Source organism: Sturnus vulgaris, chromosome 2, assembly GCF_052056855.1.
Source record: "Sturnus vulgaris isolate bStuVul1 chromosome 2, bStuVul1.hap1, whole genome shotgun sequence".
In the NCBI taxonomy this organism is placed as follows: Eukaryota; Metazoa; Chordata; class Aves; order Passeriformes; family Sturnidae; genus Sturnus; species Sturnus vulgaris.
Window position 1 is genome coordinate 88,017,776 of NC_142244.1, and position 22,191 is coordinate 88,039,966.

General features: G+C 38.1%; 1 protein-coding gene across 3 annotated transcripts in view; it reads left to right on the forward strand.

Annotated features, from left to right (window-relative positions):
• UBE3A (ubiquitin protein ligase E3A) overlaps nt 1–22,191 on the forward strand; it is a 51,961-nt gene that overhangs the window by 24,393 nt on the left and 5,377 nt on the right. For all 3 annotated transcript variants that reach the window (XM_088159974.1, XM_014892550.2, XM_088159973.1), the window contains 3 exons: nt 6,908–7,218; nt 10,384–11,639; nt 19,078–19,222. In XM_088159974.1, coding sequence (XP_088016100.1) covers nt 6,908–7,218; nt 10,384–11,639; nt 19,078–19,222 — 1,712 coding nt within the window. The remainder of the gene's footprint in view (nt 1–6,907; nt 7,219–10,383; nt 11,640–19,077; nt 19,223–22,191) is intronic.

Sequence of the window (22,191 nt, forward strand, 5' to 3'; positions counted from 1 at the left end):
CTAGAGGCACGATGGATCTAGAATACACAGTGGGAAGGGAGGTCCCTTGGGTTAAGCCCAAGGGGGGCTCACAATCCACCCCTGTTACTGGGGTCCACCACACTGGAAAGAATGGAGTTTGGAAAATGTGAGCTCCATGCACGTGCACATTTGACAGGTGCACGTTTGCTGTCGTTCCAGAGGCTGAGGCAGGCAAAAGGTGTTACAGCGCTGCTGGAACAAAGGGCTGGGCTCCAGCTGTGGGTGGAGTGTTTGGCAGTTTGGTGTGCAGGGCTTTTCAAAAGGCTCTGTGTGGGCAGTGCTATTGCTGGAAGCTTGTCTTTTCTAGCACTGCTGTTCTTACTCTAACTAAACAGAAGCAGGAAAAACAACATGCAAGGTTTGAAGCTGAAACTTGCACAAAGCAATATTTAACTTCACAAAGATCTGCAACACCTTCTTTAACAGTTTTTGATATGCTGGTCGTCTTGTTGCCAAAGTGTAGTATAACTGTTGCAGATGTGTCTCTTTATGCCTCTGTTAACACATCTATTGAAAGTTGTTTTGCTGTTAGTACTGAAAAAAAAAACAGGTTCCTGGTTTTTTTCTTACCCAAAAGACAAGCGTAGTTTCCACGCATATTAGTTTCCACGCATATTAATGCCTTTTTTTTTCTTTTTTTTTTTTGGTTAAGAAAATTGCTTACTAACATTTTGGCATTTCTAAATTCTTAATAGCCATTGTATAACAGGCTGTTGTAGATTTCCACGTAATAAAATTAGCCATCTTAGAGGAATCATAGAATCATCAAGGCTGGAAAAGAACTCCAAGATCATTAAGTCCAACCTTTGACCCATCACCACCTTATCAACTAGACCGTCAGACAAAGTGCTATGTCCAGTCATTTCTTGAGCACTTCCAGGCAGGGATGATGACTCCACCACCTCTGTGGACTGCCCATTCCAAAGCTTGACATCCCTTTCTGTGAAGAGTTTTTTTCTGATGTCCAATCTGGACTTCCCCTGGCACAGCTTGATGGCCATTTTCCTCTTGTCCTGTCACTGGTTGCCTGGGATATGAGACCAGCCCTCACCTGGCTACAGCCTCCCTTCAGATGATTGCAGAGAGTGATGAAGGTCACTTTTGACCCACCTTTTGTCCAGGCTAAACACCTCCAGCTCCCTCAGGTGCTCTTCATAAGACTTGTGCCCCAGACCCTTCACCAGCTTCATTGCCCTATTCTGGAAACACTCCAGCACCTCAATGTCTTCCTTGCAGTGAGTCGCCCTAAACTGAACATGGGATTCAGTGTCCAAGAACAAGGAGATCACAGCCTCGTCCTGCTGGCCACACTATTTCTCATTCAAGCTAGGTCACCACTGGCCTTCTTGGCCACCTGGGCATGCACTGGCTCATGTTCAAGTGCTGTGAACCACACCCCTCAGATCCTTTTCCACTGGGCAGCTTTCCAGCCACTGTGTTCCAGCCTGTGGCACAACACAGGGTTATTGTGACCCATGGGCAGGACCTGACACTTCACCGTGTTGAACCTCATGCTGCTGGCCTTGGCCCAATCAATCCAGCCTGTCCAGATCCCTTCCTGCCCTCCAGCAGATCAACACTCCTGTCCAGTGTGAGATTTATGTGTAAAAGTAATAAAACAATTTATTGTGTTCTAAGCAGAAACCATTCAGAAGCGTGTTATTTCATGCTGCTATTTCCAGACAAGAGTGAAACATCCATGTGTATTTCTAAAATTTAGGTAAACTTACGAGCAAAAATGATGCAGTTATGCAGATATTTTAAACTTCAGGCAAGTTTTGAATGTAAGTGTAAGCTTGAATGTAAATGCTTTGTAGGGGAACTTTAAGTTATTACATGCTTCAGATCTTTCAAAAATTCTTTAATGTTTAAACTTCTGAGTTTCTCTGTGGCAAGAGATTCCTTTACATGGTATTTCTCTTTATTTAGTTTAAGTATTTGAGAAATGCGAATTAAATTCTGTTTCATAGGAACTTTTGAACCAGTGCACTCAATCCTTGTTTCTTACAGGTTTTAGGCATTCAAAAATTACTACAGAAAATGCAGGCCAGTTCACCTTTGGCTTGGTGGTACATGTTTCTTGTGATACTCCACAATTTTGGCACCATTTAAATTACAAATGCAAAGTACTTTTTATCTGGCTTTTTATTAGCTACAGAACATATGGAAAGCCTAAAGACAATTCTTTTTTCTGTAGCTATTGCAAACTATGTCAGTGAATGGTAATTTCATTTTAAACAGAAAAGTGTGCTTGTGAAATTGTTGGACTTTAAGAAAGGAAGTTGGGTGTCTATTTTAGGTGCCTCTCCTCCTCACTGAAGCAGTGCATATTGCTTGAGGAGGTTATACAAGGCCCACTGAGTGGGAAGTTATCCTTCAGTCATAAGGATATGCCTGTGAAATGTTTACAACTGCAGCCACACCAGTGCAGTTTCACAGTTGGATGTGCAACAATAATGGGTATTTGGAAATGTGTATGCAAGTCAGTCCCTACAGTCAAAGCTACAGTAGTAACTGTGTGTGCTAATGTACAGAGAATTAGACCTTGAGTTTTCTAAGGGACCAGTTGCTCTTCACCAGATCCCTTTATAGGAACTTAAAGAGAGCTGCGGTCTTCATGGGTGTAGCATGAGCTAAGAATAGAGAGTGGTTTTATGTTACGTTGCTTGATGAACCAGTTTTAATGCCTCAGGCCAAGAACTTTCATTTTCAGCATACTAAATGAGCAGGGAAATGTAGAAAGAGATCAAGTTTTCACTTTTGGACAATACAGATAATATGCTACAAGTTCTTGTGCTGAATAATGTAGAAATAGGAAATGTGGGCTTTTGGCAATGGACAATGATAATAATACCTGAAGTACACCAGTGGGAATGTGGTATGGAATATCTATTTTGTAAAATCGCACACTGACTTACTCAGAACTGCATTTTCTGTAAGTCCTTTCATCGATGTACCTCAGTAAGGGTAGCTCTTATGGAAGGCTTGGAAAATTCTCTTGTACCTTCTGAGGTCTGTGTCCTCACTTTAATTTATTTGTTTACCTAAATCATTTGTCTGAGGTAATGTGAAAATCTGTGGAGTAGCTGCCAGGGAGAGGGGGAGGATCCAGCTGGATCCCTGTAAGTTTATGGGGCCTTACAGAACTCCTACAAGAATACTCAAAGAGATGGCTCATGTCATCACAAGGCCTCTCTTAAGGATTTTTCAATCATCTTGGGAATGTAGAGAGGTCTCAGTCAACTGGACACAAGCCGATGTTGGCCCAATATTCAAGAAGTGTGGGAAGAATGACCCGGAAAACTACAGGACTGAAATCTCACGTCAGTGCCTGGTGAAATTATGGACAAGATTATTCTGGGAGTTATTGAAAAACACATGAAGGACACTGCAGACATCTGTCACAGCCAGCGTGGGTTCATGTCGAACCTAATTTCTTTCTATGACAAGGTAACCCATGCAGTTGATCAAGGGAAGCCAGTCGATGTCATCTTTCTGGATTTCCATGAAGTTTTCGATACTCTCTCACAGTATCCTTCTGAATTAAATGTCCAGAATGCAGCTGGATAAATACATCATGGGAGGGGTGAGCACCTTGCTCACAGATTAGGCACACAGGGTTACAGTAAATAGGGTGACATCAGACTGGTGACGTGTCACTAGTGGAGTTCCACAGGGCTCTGTCCTTGTCCCTCCTCAACATCTTCATGAATGACTTGGGCACGGGTCTTGAAGGTATGCAAAGTAGTTTTGCCAGTGGTACTGAAGAGGTGCTGTTGACTCCCTGGAAGGCAGCCAGGTTGTGCAGAGAGACCTCATCAAATTAGAGGGTTGGGCAATCACCAGCCACATGAAGTTCAACAAATACAAGTGCTCCTGGGACCTGCATCACAGACAGGCCCCTGGGGGCCCTGGTCAGCAGCAAGCTGAACATGAGTCAGCAGTGCCCTGGCAGCCAGGAGGGTCAACCATGTCCTGGGGGCATCAGGGACAGCATCAGCAGCCAGGCAGGGGAGGGGATTGTCCTGCTCTGCTCTGAGCTGGGGCAGCCTCACCTTGAATATTGTGTGCAGTTTTGGGTATTGCAATATAAGAATGATATAAAAGCTATTAGAGAGCATCTGAAGGAGGGCTGCAGAGATGGTGAATGGCCTTGAAGGGAAGCTATGTGAGGAGTGGCTGAGGCCGCTTGGTCTGTTCAGCCTGGAGAGGGACATTGAGGGGAGACCTCATCATAGCTCATCACAGCTTCCTGATGAGGGGAAGACGCCAATCTGTTGTCTGTGGTGACAGGACCCGAGGGAATGGCATGTAACTGTGTCAGGGAAGATTTAGGTTGGATATTAGGAAAAAGTTCTTCACCCAGAGGGTAGTTGGGCACTGGAACAAGCTCCCCAGGGAAGTGGTCACAGCACTAGGCCTGAGTTGAAGAAGTGTTTGTTAGGCACATGGTGTGATTCTTGATGATGGTTCTGTGCAGAGCCAGAAGTTGAACTTTGATCCTCGTGGGTCACTTCCAACTAAGGATATTCTGTGAAATTCTAATACTGCTGTATTCTAGTACTGTTGGACACCATATTGTTTGCTTGATTTTAAAAAAAAATTTAAAATACAACAAATACAGTCAGACCTGTCTCTAGTAGAGCTTGAGAGAACTTGAGTCAGTGAGTCTCTAACCTCAAGCCAAAATAAAAGTGTTTGTACAAACAGCCTTATTGTAGGCATGGCAAAGTTTGAGAAGTAATTCGTAGCTAAAAAACAAAAGCAAAAAAAACGTTGAGCCCTTCAGAAGTTAACTGTTAGAGACAAGTCTAAGCTTAGCTTTATCTGTTGGCATCTCAGACATGATCTGATGAAAATGGAGTGGAATGCTGTTTAGGATGATAAAATGTGTTGTTAATGTATCAGTGTTTATACACTGATATAACTTTATTCAAACTAGATGTGTGAGCTAGAAAGGTGTGCATGTTGGTGGCCACAGCTCAGGTCAGCTTTTTCATAGTAAATATTTAACCTGCTTGCAAATTGCAATATTTTACACTCTAAATCTGGAGGTCTGGAATGATCGAAAGTCAGGAATGACCAAAGCACGAAGTTTTGCATTCAGAAATAGTTGTCTCTGAAATAATTTATTGGTCCAAGTTTTATTAAAACGCTGTTGCTTTGGGGGGATTTGGCTGGTTTTTCTTAAAGCCTTTCTACTGAGCGCTGAAGTATGAAAGACAAGATTAAAATACCCCACTTATTTTTAGATGTACATGGAGAGAGGCAGATATTCCTAAATCTACATGTAAAAATGTGAGAGACTAGAACTCTTCCCTTAGGTTAGAATATAGCTATTCCCTCTTACACAGTAATGCTTTTAATGATATTGCTCATGCTGCTTTTTCTTTCCACGTCCACCTCAAAGTGCTAGGGAAACCTTTCTCCTTAGCTGTTTTTTTGTTTGTTTTCTTTTCCTTGGAAAGCACTGGGACATTTGAAACCTCAGGTAGACATCAAAGTAATTATTTTTCTTGTAAGATATATTTTCTTCTCTGGGATCATGAGATCTTGAAGGGTGAAAAGAAAGAGGCAGAGGTCTTATTGCTGAGTAATGCGTACCTCAGTAGTCTCTCTCAGAACATTTTCCCTTTTAAAGTAGCTGCATTGAAACTGCTATTTAACCAGCCGTTATTAATAGTGAGGTGCAGCCAGTGCTGAGTAGTGGGTCCAGCAGTTCAGTTCTGAAGTACTTGCTCTGTGCAGAATCTGTGCGTGCATCAACATCAGAAAAGGCAATTTTAAGTTAATATCACAATTTCTGATGCTCTCATCTTTATAGTACTGTATCACTAAAGTTCCATAAAAAGCCTGTATGTTAAACCTAGTCAGAATGTTTGAAATTTTTCATAGTTGGTAGTTTTCATTAATAACTTAAAATCTTAAATGAAGTCAAGGTTTAGGGGGTTTCTTTCTGACATGTGGTCAAACATGGTGCTCTTGGTGCTGCATGCAGCTGCTTCTGTCCTGGTTACCTGCAGCTTTCCAGTGGTTTCTTTACTATTTGCATGTTTCTGTAGAAGTCTGTGACCTTATTAATAAGACAATTAATTTTTCTTTTGTGCATATATATAGTACTGAGCACTAGACCTGTACTGCAATACGACTGTGAATTTTCAGAATACATACTTGCCGCCTATAATGGCAGGAGCAAGAGAAGGATTTGGCAGATAGGGCTTTTTGGAGTGTTTTTTTTTTTCTTTTATTTAGACAACTATATAATTTATTTAACCTGAGGAGAAATATATCCAGCTCATCTATAACTGTGTTTTTAACATCAGTTTAATTAATCAAGGAATATTTTTTGTACGGATTTAAATAGACTAAATGCAATAATTTAGTCATTTGGAATCTTGTTAAAATGGGTAAAATAGTGTAGTATCGATAGTATTGCTAAATGAATGTCTGAATTGTTTGTGTTTCATGCCTTTTTCATCTGTCAGTGGCAACCATGCCTCAGTACTATATATTAGATTCAACACCTGTACATCATCCCGTTCTGTTTCAATTGCAGCCTTGTTTTGCATCCAAATTGCTCTCTTTTTTAGTGACAGTTCAGATTGTCTCCACTGTAGCACTACCATGCAAAGCTGAAAACTATGCATAAACAGGATTTCTCTTTTACTTACATAGAACCCACAAAATAAATTGTGTGTTAAATATATTTGCATTTGTCAAGATGAGAATCCTGCGTTTAAAAAAAAAATCTTATGATGTGTTCTCTCTGACAGAAATCTTGTGTTTCAGTGCCTGACTAATCTCTGCCTTGCTGATGCTTTTGAATGAGCTTTGTATATGAAAGCTCCACTAATCCTTGTACTTACTGTTTGAATGTTTGCTACAGGAAGCGAGCAGCTGCAAAGCATCTAATAGAGCGCTACTACCACCAGTTAACCGAGGGCTGTGGAAATGAAGCCTGCACGAATGAATTTTGTGCTTCCTGTCCAACTTTTCTCCGTATGGATAACAATGCAGCAGCCATTAAGGCCCTCGAGCTTTATAAGATTAATGCAAAACTCTGTGATCCTCATCCCTCCAAGAAAGGAACAAGCTCAGCTTACCTAGAAAACAATTCCAAAGGTGCCCATAACAATTCCTGCACTGACAGAAAAATGAACAAGAAGGAAATGCAAGGCCCAAGAGATGACTTTAAAGGTAAGACATTTACAATTTTCCTAAGAAAGACTCATATACATTCGAATACATTGAGTTCAAGCCAATAGAATTCACTCTGGTGGTGTTCTGCTGACTTTAATAAAATACAGTATTGGACAATTGAATATTTTACTATGGATTCAGAAAAATTGATGGATTAATGCTGAACACTGATTCCAAATCTGGATCTTGACCACATACATCTCTGTTAAAATTGACGTGCATTTGTTGTCTTACAAGAATAATGATTTCTGCAAATATGGGAAAACTAAGTGCTGTTTGTTGTATGACTGTTTTAGTTTTGCTAGTTTCATAATTACTCTGCAGTTAAATGTTAAAAGTTATACTTTAACTAATTCCAGATTCTGTGTTAAGAAACTTAACGGATGAAAAAAATAATACAGGGGGGCGATAGGCAATACATTCACTAAGCTAAAAAATGTTTGAGCACAGTTATTTTTAAGCCAGTGTAAAATAAAATATTTTTCTGTATATGTTTTTTTTATGTTTGCATAACTTCTGTTCAGCTTTTCAAACTATCTCTAATAGTATTCTATTAGTTCATACTAATAGAATAATGTTAGTTGTCATCAAAACCCATGATGCAAACACATCCAGAATCCAGGCCAAATGGTTTTTAAAGCCATTTAGCCTTTGAGCAGACCACCTTTAAGTATTGTGGCAAAAAGTGGTATAAACACAAATCCAGATTCATTTATTTTAGTTAAAGATGAAATTGTTTACAGCAAAATTTTAAAAATCCTACAGAATTAACAATAAAACATAATACTGTGTTATAAGCAATCCAAGATGTTCCAGTCAATAGCACCATCAGTTTCTTCTTTATCTGATGTAAGGATAAATTTGTACCCAAATTATTTATAATCTGAATAAGCAGAGAGGCAAACACTAGGAAGGGGAGAGGGAAGGCAATGTAGTATTAAATGAGCAAGGGGCACATTAAGTCGATTTTTGTGATTTGTCTCTTGATATTTTTTTTTCCTGTTTTTAATGGAGCTTTTCGGATACAGAATTTTCTTTATTCTGTCTAACCATCTCCTCTCCCCAAGGCAGGTACCTAAGAGTCTTCTTAACCTACCTCCAGAGACAGTCTGTTGGCTACAGCAGTGACTCAGACTTCTCTCTTGGAGCATCACAAGTATCGACAACCTTTCCTTGTAGCCGTATAGACAGAGGGCTTTAATGCATTCTTAGAGCTCATCTGAGGCTTAGTTACCTTTGGAATTGGGTGATGTCTAAGGAATCTAGCACTCTGAATTTTTTTAAGGTCTATCTGCTACAACAGTTACTGGGAAATCTGCAGCAAAGTTTAGCAAAGCCAAGGAAAAGGATGTGTAGCTTGCTTTTATGCTTAACGTAACACTGAAAGTTCTAAATAAATTGAAAGAAATACCCTTCAGAAATAATTACTTAAATTACTTTTTTGGAGTTCCTGAAATACTAAAACATTTAAAAGAGTGAATGAGGAATTCTCGTTTGAGTATGGAAATCTGAAATTTGTTGTATTGTTAAATTGGTAACTTTTTATGCTGTGAATAATGTCTGTGATCCAGAGTCAATGAACTTGAAACTGTGGTCCTCATTTTGAGGAGCCGTGTCGTGGAACATCATGTCTATCAGGAGATAAATTTCTCTTAACACAGGAAAAGAAAGACTTCTTTTGAGACAAGTTTTGCTTCCTGAGCATGCACTGCAGCAGATGAAAATAGATGTTGCACTAAACTTGAATCCTTTTGTAATGTTTTCAATAGAGCTGGTTTTTTTTAACAGGACAGATTTTAGTTTTGAGCTTTGTCAGTGTTTTCAGGTTGGAATTCAGTCTAAGCTTAGACAATAAGTTTAACCTTTCCTGTGCTATATGTGCTCTAAGAGTGGCTTGGGGTTCTGTAAAAGTCAGTAAGTTGTCTGTCTTTGCATAATCTAGTTTGCATCATTTATTTTTAATTTAATGATTTATTGGAATGAGTATCAGTGCAGATTATCACATTTCAAAATATTTTAATGTACATCTTTATTAAACGTCTTTATTAAAATCATATACTTCTTTCTGAAGAGGTAGGTAGTTCTATCATGGTTGGTGAATACAGTTCTGAGATGTTTTCTAGATTTCTAGAGCTGCTATTAAACAGATTCTGTTTCAATTCTAAATTAGTGTCAGTTAAGAAGAATCTGCTTAAACTAGAACATACTTTCAAGTTCTGATCATATGTAGTAATCCTACTGTAAATCGTCACCTGATGTGAAAGCATCTGTGGGTTCTGTTTGAAAAGTACCATAGAAAGCTATAAATAATGTTTTCTTTCTTTTTTCTAAAGAGAAAGGAAGATTTCAAATAACAAATGGACCCTTCAAATGACTTATTTTGTATCAGGAGTTTGGGGAGAGGGAGAACAGACAGGTATTTGGAGCAGATGATGTGTGTAAACCATCTTGTTCATCTGAATAACATGTCGATGAGTATGCCCAAGTTGCTTATCTTAGTGAGGCCTAATGTACAAAGAAATAATATACATGCCACGCTGCATGTGTAATTTAGAAAGCAGCATAAATTTCAGAGCATATATAGAGGGTTTTGGGAGGGTTTTCAGGCATTTATTTAGTCTAAAAACAGTCGCAGAAAGCATGAAAAAGAAAAATAAGAAATCTTACATTCCCATTAACATACAACAAAACAAGTGATTGAGTCTTTTCTTAAAGGTCTGATTTGAAAAAAGAGGTTGATACAGTCTAGTTTGTTTAGTTTAATGACTTACACATTAGCTGTGCAGATTTACCAGAAGGCTGTGTTGTTGCAGCCTTATTCATTAAGTCTTGTGAAGTTTAAACCTCTTACTGATTACACTTGTTTAGACAATACACTACTGTTAACTACCAAATGTAGTTAATTGGCTGCAAAACAGTTTCACCGTTGTGCACATTCTCTGATTAACATCCATGAATAAAATATCTTACAAGGTCAATGAATAAGATCATTATTTATTCATGCTAATGAAATTATAAAGTATCTGTCTTGAATTTATTTAGCACTGGTTTTGCAGTTTTATTGATGATACGACACACAGATTTCTTGGGTAGGGCAAGCCAGAAGTATTTTTTATTTTTAATTTTTATCTTAATAAAACTAATATCTTTATCTTTTTATAGATGTGACTTTTCTAACAGAAGACAAGATATATGAAATTCTTGAACTATGTCGAGAAAAAGAGGATTATTCCCCTTTAATCAGGGTGATTGGGAGAGTGTTTTCTAGTGCTGAAGCACTGGTACAGAGTTTCCGAAAAACTAAGCAGCACACCAAGGAGGAGCTCAAGTCTCTTCAAGGAAAGGATGAAGACAAAGATGAAGATGAAAAGGAAAAAGCTGCCTGTTCGGCTGCTGCTATGGAAGAGGATTCCGGTGCATCATCATCCTCGTCATCAAGAATAGGTGAAAACACACAGGGAGACAATAACCTCCAAAAACTAGGCCCAGATGAAGTGTCTGTAGATATTGAAGCAGTCAGACGGGTCTATGATAGGTTACTTTCTAATGAAAAAATAGAAACTGCCTTTTTAAATGCACTTGTGTACTTGTCACCTAATGTGGAATGTGACTTGACTTACCATAATGTGTACTCTCGGGATCCTAACTATCTGAATTTGTTTATTATCGTTATGGAGAATGGCAATCTTCATAGCCCAGAATATCTGGAAATGGCTCTACCATTGTTTTGCAAAGCAATGAGCAAACTACCCCTTGCAGCTCAAGCAAAACTGGTCAGATTGTGGTCTAAGTACAGAGCAGATCAAATTCGGAGAATGATGGAAACATTTCAGCAGCTTATTACTTACAAAGTCATAAGCAATGAATTCAATAGTCGTAACCTAGTGAATGATGATGATGCTGTTGTTGCTGCTTCAAAGTGCTTGAAAATGGTTTACTATGCAAATGTAGTAGGAGGGGATGTGGATACAGATCATAACGAAGAGGAAGATGAAGAACCCATCCCAGAATCAAGTGAACTAACTCTTCAAGAGCTGTTGGGTGAGGAAAGAAGAAATAAAAAAGGTCCTCGAGTGGACCCACTGGAAACTGAGCTTGGTGTTAAAACTATAGATTGCAGAAAACCACTTATCCCTTTTGAAGAATTTATTAATGAACCACTGAATGATGTTCTAGAAATGGACAAAGACTACACTTTCTTCAAAGTAGAAACAGAAAATAAATTCTCATTTATGACCTGTCCCTTCATATTGAATGCTGTTACCAAGAACCTGGGATTGTATTATGACAATAGGATCCGGATGTACAGTGAAAGACGCATAACTGTGCTCTACAGCTTAGTTCAAGGGCAGCAGCTCAATCCATATTTGCGGCTGAAAGTGAGACGTGATCACATCATCGATGATGCGCTTGTCCGGGTAAGTCCCACAGCAGCGTGGCACCTGGGCTTGTTGGCTCTGTAGTGCAAACTACATGGGCTTGGAGTAACTGAGAAGGACTCAGTGTGAGTGCATATATACTAGATTTCCTCTAGAAGAATCTCAAATAGCTTTATTTGAATTCTAAGCATGATGCAGAAGATTTCTATATTCAGGAAGGCTACTGCTCAGAGTGGTTGCAGATTTAGATGTTTCAAAGTGTCAAATAGCTCTTATTCCCCATTATCAGATCCTGCACAGATCTTGATGGTGAGAGTGACCAACTTCTGTTTCTGTGTCCTCTACACTGTCCTGGATCGTTTTCTAATGGTAGAGATTTTCAGATAGAAGTTAGAATTAAAACACTTTAGTTGTGGACTTAAAAATTTCTAGAAATAAAGCACTATTTTAATTTGGTGTAAATACTGATACTACTGAGAAAGGAAGACAGACCTGTTAATACCAGAGAAGTGTGACAGCAGCCTGTTTCTGAATATGCTGACTTCTTAAATTAAAACTTAATGCCATTTCTTCATGCATTTTTGGAAGAATGGAATCATACAGGATACAAACTATTTTACAGTAAATAGGTTCATATATGACTTTAATATGTTCTTTAATTTTAGGACCCCTTTTTTTTTTTTTCTTCTTGTTAAAGCTGGTAATTTTCAAAAACTCATTTTCCTGTGTTCTGTTATGAAAGCACAAGGTTTGAAAATTTATAAATTTACCCGTAGCTTAAAACTAGTCACTGAAGACCCAGAATGGTCTTTAGAGAGGTTTTTGGGAAATTACCTGATTTTGCCTCTCAGCCCAGCTGTTGCTTATAGTTAAATTTGATGACTTTAACTGCCAGTGAAGGTCAGTTTTGAGAACCCTGAATGACCTCCTACATTGATTTTTCTGTATGTCTAGGAATTTTCAGCTGGATTAGCTGCTTCATGAGAATTGCTGATATTACGACTTGTCAGGGAAAACATTTGTCTTCAGTACCAAAAGAATAAAATTTCTGCAATGCAGAAATGGCTTCTGTCTGTAAACTCAACTTTATATTAGGCAAATAAATATAACAATACTGTGTACTAGTTCTTTTAAGAATACTCTTTGTACTTTCGGTAGCTGTCAGACTTCAAGTTGTGTCCAGTTTTGTTTTGTCATATTATTGTAATGGAGTTTATTCCCTAAATGTTCAGCTTTGGGCACATAAATACTGGGAAAAGGGAGTGATAATACTTTCTCTTTAGGAGAGGATGAGCTAAAAGAGCATAAGAGCCAGTTTTAGGATGTTCTTTTCAATGTCAATTCCAGCAGAGCAAAAGCAAACCTTCCTCTATGCTGATAAATAAGAAGGAAGGTCCAAAAATATGAGAAAAGGCATTCTTTCACATACTGCTTGTTGTGGAAGTTGAAACCTTAGAGGACAAAAAAAATACGTTTAGTGTAGTTAAAAAGCTGGTGGGCAACATCAAGTTGCAGTGGAGCCAGAGCAGTTGTGCACACTCTTGGCCTATAGGAAGTTTAGGAAATTTAACTCAGATTAAGCTCAAACATGCCAATCTAGATTGTGATGCACTTGCAGCAGCCCTTGCTCAGCCTAGCAGCCTGAGTTACATGCCTGGACAGTTGCCATGGCTCATCCTATGGCTGTTGATTTAAGCTGTCAGAGATACTAAATTATGGTGACCTGACTGTCAGAGCCCCCAGGAAAGTAAAATTTTAAACTGTTTATTCTGGGACAGAAAATAAAGGGAAAATATAAAATTGTTCTAAATTCAGGTATTCTGAACTAAACTGTAGTGGTAGCCAGCAAGACAAAGTGCAGCCCAGGCATTTCTTAGAAGTGGAAAAGGAATTATATTGAGTGCAATGGAGATGAGCACAGACGTGCCATTCAAAGTGGAGGAAGGGAGTATGTGCTGTTTCAAACAGATGTTACAAAGTAGCTATTGTGGGATGATGTGGACTTAGGGAAAATTGTGCTGTATGAAGTGGGTTCACAATCCACCTTTTAACTACTGGTATGTCTTAACTAATGATACAAAGTATCATTGCTCAAGGAATAGATTTTAAATATTCCCCAGGAAGTGTCAGTGAATGGAACACTCTGATATAGCTGTTGGCCGCAGTGTGCCTATTCTCGTTCATTTGTGTTTTCTCATTTTAGTATCAGAACGGGTGTACAGTACTAAACTTAGGAAGGGTCTCACTAAAAAATACCAGAAAGATCTTTCAAAGATAATAATCTTCAGTAGTGAAAGCATGCTCCTAGATCTGTTCAGTGACAAAATGTTTCTGAATATGCTTAATATACAGGTAATTAATTATGAGTACCCTCAAATTTCATATTTTTATAACTTCCAAAGTTTGAATATTTACAGACTTTTTTGACTTGTATCTACTATTTATGTCACTAGACGTATGTCTTCACAGAAAAGTCAGTGAAAACTTTTTTGAGTATCTGTGGAATAACATAACTTCCTGATAAAAGCATTTTCAAGAATATTGACTAAAATGAGGTTGAGATATTATTACTAATATTTTACTTACTAATGTTTAATATTTTTCAAACAAATGTACTGATCAACCTTCACAATTTCTTGCAAACACACTAAATACTGGCTTTCTGCTAATTAGTTGAGCTGATTAAGTAATTTACAAGATGCTTTTCTCCTATCAGTACTTAATATTTCAGCTTTTTTAATTCAATATGTATATATTCTCACTTCTTGGACTTCATTAAAGCAAATATGAACACTAGTAAGTGATTTTTTTGTTACTATTATTAACGTAGGACTTTTTCCCTTTTACTAAGAGCTTTAAGTAATACTTTTTAAATACCTTTAAGGCATTATCATGTTTAACGTTGCTTATTAAAAGAGTATTAGTTCCCTAAAACATGTATATCTTAGGGAAAATTTTATTTACAAATTCCTTATTCAATTTCTTTGCATGTATGAAACTTGCATTAGAAACTTACTTTTCCTTTTTTATTGGAAATGATTTAATGAAACATCTTTTTTTTATTATATACTTACTGTATACTTATTTGTATGCATGTATGTTAGTCTGAAAAGTCAACTGGGGACAAGGGTGGAATGTTAGAATTTGTAACACTTTAGTCCCCACTTTTTTTAAGGTACCCTTATATCTGAGAGGTGGTAGCTCAATGTGCAGTTCCTGAAAGCAGTTAAAATACTTCTTTCTGTCTAGCAGGTTTAATAGGTTAGCTGTAGTGCTGAGTCACGTTGTGTGAGTGTGGTAGTAATGAAATGAAATACATCCTTAAATCCTCTCTTCTGCCTTTTCATCCCCTTTTTCTTAGTTCACTCTCCCCCCCACCCCAATGGCCCCGGTTAAATGTGGCATTCTTCTCAGGTAGCAGTAATTTAAAGGGTGTGAGTTATGACACATAACTTCTGCAAGTGGAAAACATGGTGGATTCCTTCAGCAGCATCAGGCTTGTACTTGCTTGCAAATTAGAAATTCATTTTTACAAATTTCACATGGAATGCAGACACCTAGTGGGCAGCAACCCTCTCCTGCTTGTAAATGACTCTCCTGAGTGTCATGATGACCAAAATTCTTCCGTGACACCTGAGCCCAGTAGGCAGATTCTCTCCTGTGTTAGCAGCTAAGAACTTCAGGAGATTGGACGTTGCTTCAGACCAAGTTGAAGTTTGTGTGTTCAGGTGAAAATGTCAGGACTGGTATGCCTTGGTTGGATGCAGAGCATGTGACTGTTGATGTGTGCAAGCTCCAAGTGCATGAACTGTAAAGTACAGCTGGAGAAAAGGCTGCTTTGTCACTGTAACTATTACTTTCCATGACAGTTTTTAGAAAAACGTGTTGACCAACTTATGTCATGATGTGTCACTGGTACTTTCAAGCTTAAATTATCTGTGTTCTGTCATTTTTGCTATCTAGTGTGAAAAATATTCCAGACTCTGCCTTAAAGAGAGCTTTCATGTTATGTTAGAACTTAAGGTGGTTTGTGGTCGTTTTTAACTACGTAGAAATTAGTTCAGTTGCTATCAGTTTTAAGCAGGTCACCAAACTGCTGTTACATTAAGCTTTTAAATGTTGTCATATTTCTGTTGTTCAGTGAACATTCCTGTCTTTCAGGAAAGCAGTGTTATTCTGTAAACAAAGGAAAATCACCCAGTGTCTTAAGTTGTGGTACATTGTTGTGTTTCAGCAAACAAAATACAGATATTCTTTATGACATCATCTCTCAGCTTTCAGCTTTTCAATTAATATGTTTTTCTGCTGCATTAGACATTTAGGCATGCTGCTTTAGACACACCTGCTTTGTAGGAAATCCCTGGAAAACATAATGATTATTTCAATGATGTGGCCAGTTAAACTATCATGACAGAAAACAACTTCTAAAACTTCAGTAATTCACACAGCTGGATTGTGTTTACCTGGCAGCATCTATGTTGACAAGGTTGAGGTAGCTGTGATTATTAAAAACAAACAAAGAAAAGCCACAAAAAACCCAAGAGACAACAATAATTGAAGTTCATACTTCCCTGCTATAGAAACACTGCTGCAGTTCTGCTAAAATCTAGTGCCTCCCCTCTGTTGTGTTTGCTGCTGTTTCCCACTGCATTCAGTTCTTATTGTGAAGTATCAGTGTTGACACAGATACTCAAAGGAGCAGCTAAACCCACAACTTTGAGTTGAGCAGCTTAGCAGCATTTTCCTGTTTATAGAATCTACTTCAAGGAGCATCAGGCTTTGCACAAAATGCTGGCTTTTGGGTAATCCTTTATCTGTCTCCCTTGCAGACATCCAGTGCACTGTTCTAATCTGCCTAGCCAGCATTTCTCAACTAAGACTGTTTCCTTCCTCTTTTTTTTAGGCTGTTTTTGTCAGCTAAAAGATCATTTTGAAATTTCTTTAACTGCTCTATATGTATAAATATGAACAGTTTCCTTAGTGCATTTCCATTACACAACAGTGTTCACACTATGACATGGGGATGTTGTCCCAAAAGAAACGCAGAGACAACATATGCTTTCTCAGAACTCAGGAAAATTCATGAATCATGCAGTATAGTAAATTACTGGTGGTAAAGACTACAAAGCCAACAAAGTCATGACTGAGGAGAAAAAAACCACAGCTTTATTGCTGTTGGTTTTAAGTGGAAGGGATCCAAATAGGAGAATGTCTGTCCAGCTTGAACATTTAATTTACGGTTTTAAAATAAATTCTAGTTCTCTGTTTTTCAAAAGTTGCAAGTTGTACTTGGAACATGGTTTAAGCTCCATTGTTGTCCTAGGAAAATAATTTTTTAAATGACTTAGGTAGTACATTACTAAGTCTTTCAGAAAATGTATTTTGCTGATTGAAGTATAGACGAATCTCACTTGCTGTCATTATTGGGGTCTTCATGGCTTGCCTTTGTATTTTTTTAACGGATGTTTATGTGCTCTGAAGTTATACTCCCTCTCTGTCCAAATTTAGTTTTCGATACCAGGTAGTGCAGTTCTTTTTCTCCAGATGTTCCTTTTGCATGGGGTGCTTCAAAGTCTTCAAACCCATCATGATAACCCCCCTAACTCTCACACCTCCTGCCTGGCTGTGGTGCTTGGATCGTGTCTAGCTGACTTGGCAGTTAGCAGGAGAAAATGTGTCATGCTCGTGGTGTGATTTTGTGAGTCGATGGTGTCATTACTGCTGCCTTTACCTTCTCTGTTCTGTTCCTGTTCTACTTTACACTTCTATAGTAAAATTCTGGGCTGTAAAGAGTATTGGCATGTGTTGATAAGGTAGGGTAGTGAAATAAAAAATAAGGTTTAGCATATTAAGGACACGTGCAGGTAAGTAAAATTTGCAGTAGCCCAAATCAGAGGCAAATCTCACACGTAATATGGTCTTGGTAGAGGAGTATACAGGTCCATCTGTGCTTCAATTTACTGCTGTTGAGTTTTCTTTGCCACGTAGATAGGTTTAGTCTAATTGTGCTGTGTAAGTGTAACCAGTGTGTTTATGCTTTTCAGTAGCATATTACATATCAGCTGCAAAATACTCTTGCTTAACTTCTGACTTACTGAAAGATATATTTTTGATGTAAGCAAGTGAAGGATCTAGCAATTTGCACTCACAGCCCAGAAATTCAACCTGGGCTGCATCAAAAGCAGCATGGCCAGCAGGTCAAGGGAGATGACTGTCCCCTTCGACTTTGCTCTTGTGAGACTCCTCCCCTGGAGTGCTGCATCCAGCTCTGGGTCCCCAGCATCAGAAGGATGCACTGTGTTGGGTTGAGTCCAGAGGAGAGATGCAGAAATGATCAGAGGACTGGAGCACCTCTCCTATAAAGACAGGCTGGGAGAGTTGGAGTTGTTCAGCCAGAGAAGAGAAGGCTCCTGGGAGACCTTATAGAAACTTCCAGCACCTAAAAGGGGCTGATGAGGACTGGAGAGGAAGTTTTTACATGGCATATAGTGATGGGACAAAGGCAAATAACCTCAAATAGAAGAGGTGAGGTATAGATTAGATATTCAGAAGAAATTCTTTACTGTGATGGTGGTGAGGCACTGCAGCAGGTGGCCCAGGAGAGTTGGGAATGTCCCATCCCTGGAACTGTTTGATGCTAGATGGGGCTTTGGGCAAGCTGGTTTACTGGAATGTGTCCCAGCCCATGGCAAAAGGGTTGGAATTAGATGATCTTTCCAGGTCCTTTCCAAACTCAAACTATTTTGTGATTCTGTGGCTTCTAATGGCTTTTATATAGACTCAAAACCTTTTCTTTTAAAATGTCAGACCTTCTACTTGGCCTTAACTGAATTTTCACTTTCATAGCAGCAGTGCAGTAGATCTGTTTAAAGGCACTGAAGAAATTCCTCTTGCAAGAGAGTTTTGAGACTTCCTCATTAGGGTCAAGGAGAGGGGGTTGATTTAACTGTAATACTACTGTCTTTTTTGTTTTTTTCCCCAGCTCTTTGTTTGAGAGATGCAACTACTCATCAAAGGCTTGTTTTCTGTCTTCCACTCTGAAAACATATCTTTGTGTAATCCCTTCACAAAGCCGTTTATTGTCAAACATGTAGATCATATTGCAGAATCTTCATTGTCAGATGAATTTAATTATCCCAGTAATACATCTTGTTTTCTTCCTTTTTCTGTGAATTGTGTGCAACACAATAAGTTGTTTTAAATAAGTGCTTAAAAGAATAGAAATAGAGAATGCTAACAGCCAGTGAGCTTTAATGGGCTGACAGATCAGTTCTGTGGTAAGTTTCTTGCTGTTAATCCCCAGATTCTAAAACATGCTTAGAGTGGTTTAGCGTTACTATTGATTTCTCTTATTTTACTGTTGTGATTTGTGCTTGCTTTCTTCTTAAGTTAGGTATTTTTAGTTTCATTTTTTGATACTAAACTATTCCAGTAAACAGATTTACCAATGAAATATTTCTATCTCTTCATTCAATAGCTAGAGATGATTGCCATGGAAAATCCTGCAGACTTGAAGAAGCAATTGTATGTTGAATTTGAAGGAGAGCAAGGGGTAGATGAAGGAGGTGTTTCCAAAGAATTTTTCCAACTGGTTGTGGAAGAAATCTTCAATCCAGATATCGGTATGTGTTCTAATAATTTACTGATTTAACAGATTTTTCTCGCAAAAGGTTGGCCTGGGTGATCTTCCAAATTGGATTGTTCTATGTTCATGCTTTCTGTATCCACTGCTGCTTTCTCTGAAGCTCTCCAGATTCATTGATGGTCAGGAGAGTATTTGACACACATTGTGGCTCACTATGTTGTCAGCAGTCATACTCCTAATAGAGGAATGATGGAAGGAGTAACTGTGTAGTTAATGAGAACCATCATTTCTTGTTTGGATACAAATCAGTAATATAGGGATTTTTTGCAGGGCTCCTTTGTTTGTTCTCTCACCTTTCTCCTCACTTTGCTTTGTGATTAACTTCTAGAATTAGTAATCAAACCAAAAAGGAAGAGCTTTGAATTATTTCCTCCACTTCCTCCAGCTTAATAAATCTGATAGTCTCTGTTCTGCAGATCCAAAGTGTGACAGCAGTGTCAAATTTGATTGTAGTTAAAGAACCAAGAGTAATTTGATATACTAGAGCCAAAATTTTACATTTGTGTTTTGGCAGTCATACTTCCATCATATTCTTTTTTTCTCTTGCTCCTTGCACCAGTCATTTATGCAAGGACATCCTTCTTTTAGTGTGCAGCTTGTCTGCTACTCTGAAAAGATGAAAATGTTACAAAATTATAAGAATACTTAATGTTAGAACAGAAATGAGACCTGCCAGGTTCCTATACTAATGTCACATTTTATGTGAAATATGATGTTACATTGTACTTTTTCCTGTAACTGTAATGGCTTCCATTAAAGAAGCCTAACAGTTCATGGCTGTTAATTTAATTTCACTGGACTATTTTAAAAAAGAAATCTGCTGTTATTGGTTTTGTAGCCTAGAAGATTGATGAACATACACAGAAATCTATTCTGACTGGATTAGAGAGGGGGTATCGGTATCAAGTACCCAGAATCAATAGCAAAAATCTGAACCTTGGCACTTGCCCTTCACCATATGCAAGCCAGTTCTTAAAACAAGTGGTGCAGAACCATAGACAAGTCTTACTCATTCTGAAAAATGCAATTAACTGGAGAGATTTGGAATCTGAATTAGCTTACTTTGAAGTATGGCAAAATAAAGAACTCTTAGTACCTCTATTAATGAAATTTTATTTTCAACGCAAAATAACTACATTTTCAACTTGAGTTTATCTAAACAGAAGTTGTGTGGGTGTATTGAAATACTCTTTATTTAGTAATGCTAAAGTGTGCTTACCTAAGATCCAAGCACTGTATATATACTTCCTGCATTTAAAGATACATAAAAGATTAGATGTGCATGCATGTTTTAAGTTTTACTTCTGTATTAAAAATGTAAAAAAGTATGTACACATTTTGTATTCACAGTAACTCTAGCAGGGGGAAAAAGCTTTTTATTGGCTTGTGGCATAAATGTGTAAAAGCAGAAAATGTAGCTTGCATTCAGTGTGTGTGTATATATATATATGTACATATATGCATTGCAATATAGCAGCTCATGTATGCACCAGATATATCAAGTGTGACTTTTGTTGATTTATAAATGCTTTCTTTACCTGAAGAAAAAAAGGAGATCCTTTAAGTGGAATTTTAAATGCCTGTCCTCTAACCAGTATATTTGGAGAGATGTATATTGTTATAGCTTCTTCGACTTTTTGAGTATTTCCATATTGAACTACCTTAAAGTTTTACTCAAAGGAGGCAGTAACTCAGAAAAAATACTCGTAAAGGTATTCCATGGTAAAGGGGAAAAAGTGATAATTTCATATAGTTGTTTTCCCCGTCTTGCAGATTCCAATTTCTTCTGTTTTTTTATTATGATTTTAATGTACTGTAGTCTTAATTTTGGTAAGGGAGTAAAATACTGTGTTTCATCTTAAAGTGTTTCCAGATGTGGATCTGGGCAAACTGTTGATCCTTCATTATTAGACATTTGCTGGAATTGTTTGTTTTGACGGTTTAACTTTTCGATCATATTCCGAAAAGTTCAAGTCATTGCTTTATATACTAGTAATACATAAGTTACTTCAGTCAGTTCAGAAAATGGCATACTGGATTCTATATAATGTTTGGCCTATATATGCCTGAGTTGCTCATCCATTTCTGATTTCCAGTTGCCTTATCTGATCAGTCTGTTCTTTGTGTGCTCCCCTAATTGCTGACCCAGCCCTAGTCACTTACTGAGATACATAATCCATTCTGGGGAATAGCTAGAGTCTTTGAATGAGCTTGCAGTTTATTGCCTTACATGGCATGAGGAAAGAGTCTTATCTTTTGAATGGAGATGATATTTTCAGTCTTTAGAGTAATTTTGTGTTCATGTGGCTCTGTAATCAGTTTGTTCATCTAGTAGGTTGTAAACAAGCACATCTTTTAAGAGCTGACTAGATAAATCCTTCTAGCAAATGTAGTTGTTAGTCTTCACCACATGGATCTGAATTATGGAGTGTTGAGAATAAGGAGCCTGGGGTAGTTTTTCTTAGACTATGCCAGAAAATGGTGACAGCTGTACAAGCAATAGGTAATTGGGACTGTACCTGTCCAGGGTGGTCTCTCTCTCACCTTAAGTCTATGGGATTTGCATTTGTCTTGCTTCAGTATGTAGTCAGGTAAGCAATGGATTTTATTGTGGATTTCGTTTAAATAATTTATAGCCTCGTACACTCCAGTTTCATAAACAAGAGCTATCTTGTGTCTTGCTACAACCAAAAGGGTAAGAAACTCTGCCTGTCTCGTCTTCACATTTTTCTCCCTGCAGCTTCTGGCATGCTCCAGTTCAGCTGTTTGTTTGAAGTCTTCAGTGCTCAGCTCATGAGCTGGGCAGGAAATTGGTCGCCTGAAATAATGAACTGAATGAGAGAAGCAAAACCACTCCCTTTAGACAGTGACAAGCTGTTAAAATTGCAACCCTGTCTGTGAGGTCCATTTTCCCCTCAAGTTAAGATGTGTGTAATAGCTGCAGTA